This window comes from Vigna radiata, chromosome 2 (assembly GCF_000741045.1).
Source record: "Vigna radiata var. radiata cultivar VC1973A chromosome 2, Vradiata_ver6, whole genome shotgun sequence".
NCBI lineage: Eukaryota > Viridiplantae > Streptophyta > Magnoliopsida > Fabales > Fabaceae > Vigna > Vigna radiata.
In genome coordinates, this window is record NC_028352.1 from 23,193,892 (window position 1) to 23,202,295 (window position 8,404).

The window sequence follows — 8,404 nt, forward strand, 5'->3', positions numbered from 1 at the left end:
TATGATACCATAAATGAAATAAAGTGATAACTGATAAGGCACCAAATCCAGATCAGATACATGTAAGCACTGGTCCCATTTTACCTTAAACTACACCAAAAATTCAAAACCAAAGAAAACAACTCAACCATATTAATGACACCTTAGATCAGATACTGAAATTTTGCATTCATAATAAAGTCTCAAGTGTACGTTTTTATATATAAATATCGTATCATAGCAGAACCAAATACAGATGTAATCCTAAAAACTGTTTCTATTTTAAAACTGGGGTAGTTTGTACCTCTGTTGCCAAACAGAGGCTTACAATTGAAAAACTTATGTTTTTCCTGACATAGTTGTTGCGTATGTTTTTGCTTATGTTATCTAGGGTGTGCTTGAAAACACAACACATTAGTAAAAGTTAAGAAATTGGTGGACTTTTCTGGATTTTCTAAAGGCTGTGAGGAAGCAGAAAGAATTTTGACTGGACAACAATTCAGGTTTTGATTACTTTTGCCTTTTTTTTTTTTTTCAAATTATTTATTTGTATAGATTAGTAAGAAACAAAAAGAAGTTACTGAAAGAATATTTTTAAGATAATCAATTATTTTCTTTTGACTTAATAGCTATAACGGATGATGATTTACTTTAATTCTTAGATTAAAAAAAATTAAACATAATGAAATTTCTCTTTCGTTAGTATTCATGTTATCTGTTATTGTTTACTTTATTTTTCTGTAAATGTGGTTTGGTTTATTTATATAGGTAGAGTTATACAGAATTAAACTTGAAGAAAGTGAAATAAAATAATAAAATAACATAATTAATACATAGTGATATTAATAATTTAGAGTTTACTACTGGTGATTTAGAAAGTGATTAGTCTAAATACTGAATAAAAAATATAATAAAAATATGAAAAATAAAATAACGTAGGCATTTTTGAATGAGAAAGAGGAAAAGACAGAGAAATATGACGAGGAAGAATAAACTGAAACTTAAATGTGAATTGTATTTGACAACTTAGGGAAAGTGAAGAAAGTGGTTTATATATACTAAGCTAATTTGTTCATACCAATACCATTATGCTTTTTCCCTCTTTAACGTCCCATCTTCCTTCAAACGGTAACATCTTCTTCTTCTTATGCTTATGCTTCTTCTGCTTCTTCTTCTCTTTCTCTATTTTTCACAACCTTTATGTTATCTTCTTAGGTTTGACAATGTCGTAATTCAGCTCAATTCTCCTAAACTTTTTTTTTTTTTTAATCTTATTCTTTGTTTGGTTGATCGATCGAGGGAAAGTGACCAGGTTCGTTTGGTTATGCTTTTTTTTTTTTTTGTTTGTTGGTTGAAGACGATCATGTGGTTGAGTCCACGGCTTGTGAATGGTGATGTTTTTATTTTTGTGATGTCTTATATTGTTTCAGGGAATTGCATTCTATTCTAATTCTACTTCGTATATATTTGCGTTGGAACTTTTGTGTATGTGTTTTTTTTAACGGTTTTTTTGTTTCTCATTCTCAGGGAGAGCATTTGAATTGAGCATCTTCTCTGAAGCCATTTTTTGGTTGCGTTTCGCGCGTTTTTTGATGGCTTCTCGAGGAGGTTGAAGGACTCCGGTGAAAGAGTGGTGCATTTATCGTGTTGGTAATACGTGCTAGAATTGTTGCTGGTGGTTTTTTTTTTTTTTTCAAGGTTAGAGAAATCGGAGATAGAAAGAGATAAAGGTTCCTCACTTAGAAAACCGGGGTGCTTATTTTTGTGTCTGAGGGTTTGTGCTTGAGAATGGGGAAAAGAGGGAATGTGTTGATGCAGAAGTATGAATTTGGGAAACTATTAGGGCAAGGAAACTTTGCAAAGGTTTACCATGCAAGGGACCTCAAGACTGGGGAGAGTGTTGCCGTTAAGGTGATTGAAAAGGAGAAAATTTTAAAAATTGGGTTGGTGGATCAAACAAAGCGAGAGATATCTATCATGAGACGGATTAAACACCCCAATGTTTTGCAACTGTTTGAGGTCTTGGCCACCAAGACCAAGATTTACTTCATCATGGAATATGCCAAAGGGGGCGAACTTTTTAACAAGGTGGCTAAAGGTAGATTAAGTGAGGCTAGGGCGAGGAAGTACTTTCAACAATTGGTCAGTGCAGTTGATTTTTGCCATAGCAAGGGCGTTTATCACAGGGATTTGAAGCCAGAGAACTTGCTTTTGGATGAGAATGGTGTTTTGAAGGTAGCAGATTTTGGGTTGAGTGCATTTGTTGAATCGCATCGACAAGACGATATGTTGCATACAGTTTGTGGAACTCCTGCATATGTGGCGCCTGAGGTTGTTAGTAGAAAGGGCTATAATGGAGCAAAATCTGATGTATGGTCTTGTGGAGTGATCTTATTTGTTCTTTTGGCTGGTCATTTGCCATTCTATGATTTAAATCTCATGTCACTGTATAGGAAAATAGGCAGGGCGGAATACAAATGTCCAAACTGGTTTTCAATTGAAGTGCGCAGATTGTTAGGGAAAATCCTTGACCCCAACCCAGATACCAGGATATCCATGGCAAAAGTTATGGAAAATTCGTGGTTCAGAAAAGGATTCAAACCCAATTCCGGTGAAGTGAAAAGAGAGTCTGCAAATGTGGATTTAGTTAATTCTGATCAAGTTTTTGGTTTGTGCGAGAATACAATCACTGCTTCTGTTGAGGCAGTTCAAGAATTGGTTGCTCCTGGACATTTAAATGCTTTTGACATAATTTCTCTATCTGCAGGGCTAGACTTGTCTGGCCTATTTGCTAACATTAGTGAACAGGAAGATATCAAATTTACATTCATGAGCTCTGCCTCATCTATCATGTCTACAGTGGAAGATATTGCTCGCATTTTGAGGATGGTGATCATTAAGAAGGATGGAGGGCTGCTGAAATTGGAGAGATCCAAGGCAGGTAGAAAAGAACCGCTTTCCATTGATGTTGAAATATTTGAAGTCGCTCCATCTTTCCATTTGGTTGAGATGAAATCTGGCGGTGATACATTAGAATTCCAGAAGATAGTGAAGGAAGATTTAAGACCAGCTCTCAAAGATATTGTTTTTGTTTGGCAAGATGAGCATTACTTGCAGCAACAGGATTGTACTCCTTAAAAGATTCATTGATTTTTCAAGTTTTGAATGAGTTACGGTTATGACAAAGTTACCATGGTAATTGAAATGTTCATATTCATACTCTAATAAATATGGTTTTGGTTGAGAATGTCTGCTAAATTGTGAGATGTCATTACATCATACCTTAGCTAGAAATAGTTTTTTTTTTTTTTTTGTTTTCACGCCAACATGTGAATTCAAACTTAATTTGTAATGGTTTCCAAAGGTTATGGTTATTCAGTATGCCCATGCCTACAATGTATATTTCAGTCACAGTACTAATACAAAGGGGAAAAATAAATGAAGCTCGGCTGAAGCTTATTTGGTTGTTTTGTAATCAAGGTTGTTTGTTGTTGTCATACATAAACATATTTATATATTCTTCGAGATTTTGCTTAGGTATGTATGACTAATAGTAAAATCGCTTTTCCTCCTTATTATTTGGGGAAACTTCCACTATTTTTCTCACAGATCATTGCACACAGTGATAGCTAAAGTACATAATTGATCAGTAAATCTTGTGCTTTGTATCAAACGAAATAATTTTTTTCCTTGATAGTTTACTGTATCACTTATTTCTTGAGTATGGATAACATGGTGGAATGAGAAAATTAAATATGTTAAATGTTTTCACATAACCATATAAATTCTTGTATTTCACAAGAAAAGAAAAGAAAATCTTAACTGATGATTTTTCGTCTACAATTATTAGCTCTCAGTTCCCTATTTTACTCTAAAATTGCGTGGTGTACTGTAATTTTCCGCAACCCCTTTTTTCAAGTTAGACTATAGCTTTTTAAGGTTGAGGCTTTATCACATTTACCTGAAACTCAAGCTTTAATTATGAATTATTATGAATTCTATTTACTCATCAGTAGTTTTCTAGGAAGAACCTAACTCTTATAGAGTAAAGTTTACCCCACAGCTTCAGCTATGTTTAAGCAATGGATCCGAGTGGTTATTTCTTACCTTTTAGTAAAGATGTTATTGTTGTGTTATGGGTCCTCACTATTTTGGTTACGAAACAGTTAGTGTGGACATTTCACCCGTAGTTTTGAATTGATAAATTTTCAGGGATCTTAAGGTTAGAATTATAAGGCTGAAAAGAAAGTATAGTTCTGTCAAAATATTTTTCTAGCTACAAAATTTTTCAACTTAATTTCATGGAAATCTCTGTGAACTTATGATACCATCCAATTCAAGTTACAGATGTCTGGTTTTTCAGATGGTCCTAGGCAAAATCGATTCCCTTTTTCCACGTTAATAGCAAAGCAACCCCTTGATTGGTCACACTATATAATCGTGTTAGCTGATTCCAACGCTAAACTACACACGGGCTTCATTGTTGTGTCTTTGTATTATGTTTAGATCGTATGATTATGAACGACATGAATATTTTCATCACCAAATTAACAGACTTTGTAAAAAATGTAATCCAACGCGTTCTTCGCAATGGATACATTTCGTTGGTATATAAAGTGATAAACATTGCATTTTCACTTGAAAGAAAGATGTAAACATTGCATTTTCACTTGAAATTCCATCAGCAAAAGCTGGAAAAGAGAATACTAACATCACAAACATTTTACAATATAGCACACATGGTGTGGTGAATACTAAGATATTAGTTTATACGTTCATAAATTCTACACAAACTTGTGTATCTGAATTTATTTGGCTCCAGCTTCACTTAGAGGTGGAGCCAATTAAATTCAATATAAAATCATTCATCAGTTTGTTTGTGGTAGAATCTGAAGTAAATTTAAGCTTCATATCACACTGGTTATTTGTGGTGGCCTAGCTAGCACACTAATAGCTAGTTTTCACACTTGTAAACTAAGAGAGGCGTCCAAAGTTGGGTTCCCCTCCATTTGAACACAAAGGCTCTCTTTGACCCTTATTGATTCCCTCTTATATATGTACCTACTTGAAACCCAAAGAAAAACCACCAAATTGATACTTGACATGACCAATAAAAACCCATAATAGTAGTCCAAGTGAGAATCATTCAAGTTGTCCCCTATCCAGCTCTTTTTGTCACCCCTTCCTGATATTTTATCAACCATTGTCACCAAAAAGCTGTTCAAGAAGTTCCCAACACCGATCCCACTAGTGAAGAATGTCGTTCCTAGGCTCTGCATGTCTTCAGGGGATTGATCATAGAAGAATTCTAGTAATCCAATGGCATTAAACACGTCTGCTATCCCTATTAATACATACTGAGGCATCAGCCAAAATATACTCATGGGGACAATATCTTTAGGTCCAGCTACGTGGTTTGCACTGATAACATGCATTCTTCTAACTTCTACTGCATAAGCAATTGCAATGGCTATGATCTGGATTGAAAATCCAATCCCAAGCCTTTGAAGCAATGTGATTCCTCTCGGATGACCAGTTTTCTGACGCATAAACGGTACAAAAAACCGATCGTACATTGGCACTGAGAGAAGCATGGAAAGTGTCACAAAGCTTCCAAGAGAAGCTGAGGGAATTCTAAAATGAGGTCCAAGGTTTCTGTCCAAAGTGGTTCCTTGTTTCACAAAAAGAGTGTTGATTTGTGCCCAAATAGTGCTTGGAATCAGTGTCACCAGCCATATTAGGGCCATACCAAAGATAAGTTTAGAGCCTTCTACTTGGGTTACTGTCAGCGGTACCCTTTTGGAACCAACACTGTCTTCTTTAATAGCAGCCTTGTCCAAAAACCTGCACACAATTTTTCAGTTTCAAACAAAATTAGTATAAGTAAAAAATACTGTCTTTATGTGGCAGTGGAATGTTCCAACATGATCCAATCTTTTGCCGATGAATGTGTCCTATGTGTCTCTCTATGCACCAAGAATTCAAATGGGGACTATATCGTGTTTTTCATGCAATATGTGATAGCTATTGTTTGTAGTAACCTGCAACAGCGGTCACAGTTTGGTTGAAAGATAGGGACTATGAAAGAAGGCCTCAAAGAAGTAGTGTGATAAAAAATAAATAATCATATACAACAAAATTTCATATTTGAATATTTAAATTATTAAAACATTTCCCTTCCTCATTTCTTTTGATCATTAATTTTTTCATAAATTTTTTTGTAGTCTTTGTTTTATTTTCTTATCACACGTTTCATCCTCTGATTGTATACAACCTCATAATATGTTGATGTCAATTTGGTTTTTTTTTTTTTTTTCATACTCTATCCCTACATCCACGCTTTATATTTAATTTTATACTAAAAACTGAGAAATGTTTTGTTAACATTCAATTCAACTTTTTCGAATCCTATAATTTCTCTTCATTTATTTTTACTATTATGTTATATATTTTTTTATGTCTCTCTGATTGGGTGTTGACTTTTCTCGAAACTTATCTGATTCAAATCTTACGTAAATATATAGTATATAACCTTTTTGTAAAGGAAAATGTTGTTTTTGGTTTAACCGAAAGTTGATGATGTGCTGACCTGAGTGCTGGAGTGTGATAGAACTGACGTTTTCCAGTAGTAACATAATGTTGGAGGTTGTGCTCATAGAGATGAGAGGGGTCAGTAGGAAGTTGGAGTTTTCTGTTCCTGAATGCGGCAATGGGAACACGAAGGAGGTCCCTAGCAGGAGTAGTGGTTGTCCTTACTTTGTGACGATATATGGGTGTGCCTATGTAGAATATAAGCAATGAAAGCATGAGACCAGCAGTGGGAATACCATAACCAAGTCCCCATCCCAAGTTCTCTTGAATGTATACCAATCCTAAACTGGCAACGAAAGCACCCAAGAATGAGGTGAACATCCACCAGTTGAAGAAGGAGGCCTTTAGCTCTTTCTCATTCGGGTTGAAGTCATCAAACTGGTCAGCACCTAACGTTGAGATGTTGGGTTTTGTTCCCCCTGCCCCAATTGCCATTGTGTAAAGGGCTGTGTAGAAAAATGCAATCTGTGAGGTCGAAGCCTTGTTGCATATGCCATTGCTGCATGTTGGTCTCAAGCTCTTCAGTGACACTGCTACTGTCAGAAGTGTCATACCCTGTCATCAAATAATGCAACATCAAGTCTTTTGCTAGATACACTTGCAAAACATGCAGATCTGCATGAAATGATACAACATATACTCAGGTCAAAAACAAAGTCATCACCATTTACAATAATTTCTCTAGGGGCATATTCTTTCATTACCAGTCACTTGGTAATTCAGCCTTCCAATATAATTATAATAAATCTTAATTAACAATAAAGAATATATTATTTACTGGCCTCGTAAAGATTGATTTGAAATACAGAAAAAACCATGCTATATATATATATATATTGAAAAAGTTACTTCTGTGGGTAACATTTAACATAAAGCCTCTCTTATTTTATCCTCTTTTAAAAATTAAACTATAAAAGAATAAAAATGAGAGAATGTTGCCCAAAATATAGGTAATGCTTCATTATATACATCTCACACTGAACACGAAAAACATATAAATAAAAAAGAATTAAAATTTAATAAAATTTTGAATTTTGGAAATTGTTTTTTCTAGAAAAATCAACCACAGAAAGGAGGCCACATATGGCTTCATAGGTGGGGCTATTTTTGAATCACAAATAATTATCTTGTCCTATCTATGACAGTTAACAATCATATAAATATTGCCCCCACAAGTGCAAATAATATAATTGGAAGTATTTGGTGGATGAGGAAAAACTGACAAAAAAGGTGCTAAAAGTAATTAAAAGAGAGAAGAGTTTAATTTTCAAAATTTATTACAAAAATCAACAAACTTATTATATATAGTACAGTATAAGAATTTCACTGTTGTTTGTAACCTTTTCACAGTATTTGGTTGTATGGAATATATAAAATACGGTGAATGTTGACGCAAGTGGATGATGACGATGATGGAGAAAATACAGAGAAGTGTTTGGTATTCTGAAAGAAAGAGAAAAGAAGTTACCAAGACATAAATGAGAGATGAGAGAGTGAAAGTCCAGAAGCGACCCAAGTAAGAATCTGCTATGCAAGCTCCAAGAATTGGCGTTATCCACACAGATCCTGACCAGTTATTCACATTCCTCACTGATGAAACTGTGTCTTCATGAAGTTGGCTTGTAAGGTAATTCACCAAGTTCGAAGCCACTCCATAAAAGGCCATCCTTTCAAATGCTTCATACCCTGAATCAAACACCATTAAATCAGAATAATCATACCATATCATCATTCATTCATGCTATATCTGCATATATATATATATATATATATATATATATATATATATATATATATATATATATATATATATATATATATATATATATATATA

General features: G+C 34.2%; 2 protein-coding genes across 4 annotated transcripts in view; one reads left to right on the top strand and one right to left on the bottom strand.

Moving 5' to 3' along the window:
* The first annotated feature begins 278 nt into the window (after window positions 1-278).
* LOC106754722 (CBL-interacting protein kinase 2-like) lies at window positions 279-3,423 on the top strand. Of its 3 annotated transcripts, none has more exons than XM_014636788.2 (2): window positions 279-482; window positions 1,507-3,423. In XM_014636788.2, exon 2 carries the CDS (start codon window positions 1,768-1,770, stop codon window positions 3,115-3,117), a length of 1,350 nt encoding a protein of 449 aa, XP_014492274.1. In that variant the 5' UTR covers window positions 279-482; window positions 1,507-1,767; the 3' UTR covers window positions 3,118-3,423. The 3 variants fall into 3 exon arrangements, with proteins under 3 accessions (XP_014492274.1, XP_022634578.1, XP_014492281.1); XM_022778857.1 differs by lacking the exon at window positions 279-482 and adding an exon at window positions 977-1,291; XM_014636795.2 differs by lacking the exon at window positions 279-482 and adding an exon at window positions 977-1,107.
* Window positions 3,424-4,650: 1,227 nt separating this feature from the next.
* The window catches only part of LOC106777446 (protein NRT1/ PTR FAMILY 5.1), a 4,183-nt gene continuing 429 nt past the window's right edge, over window positions 4,651-8,404 (bottom strand). The window contains exons 2-4 of the mRNA XM_014665031.2: window positions 8,039-8,256; window positions 6,569-7,125; window positions 4,651-5,823 (exon numbers count right to left, since the gene is read on the bottom strand). Coding sequence (XP_014520517.1) covers window positions 4,941-5,823; window positions 6,569-7,125; window positions 8,039-8,256 — 1,658 coding nt within the window. The 3' untranslated portion in view covers window positions 4,651-4,940. The remainder of the gene's footprint in view (window positions 5,824-6,568; window positions 7,126-8,038; window positions 8,257-8,404) is intronic.

Coding starts and splice junctions, on each gene's coding strand:
- LOC106754722 (XM_014636788.2), top strand. CDS start 1,768: ATGGGGAAAAGAGGGAATGTGTTGATGCAGAAGTATGAATTTGGGAAA.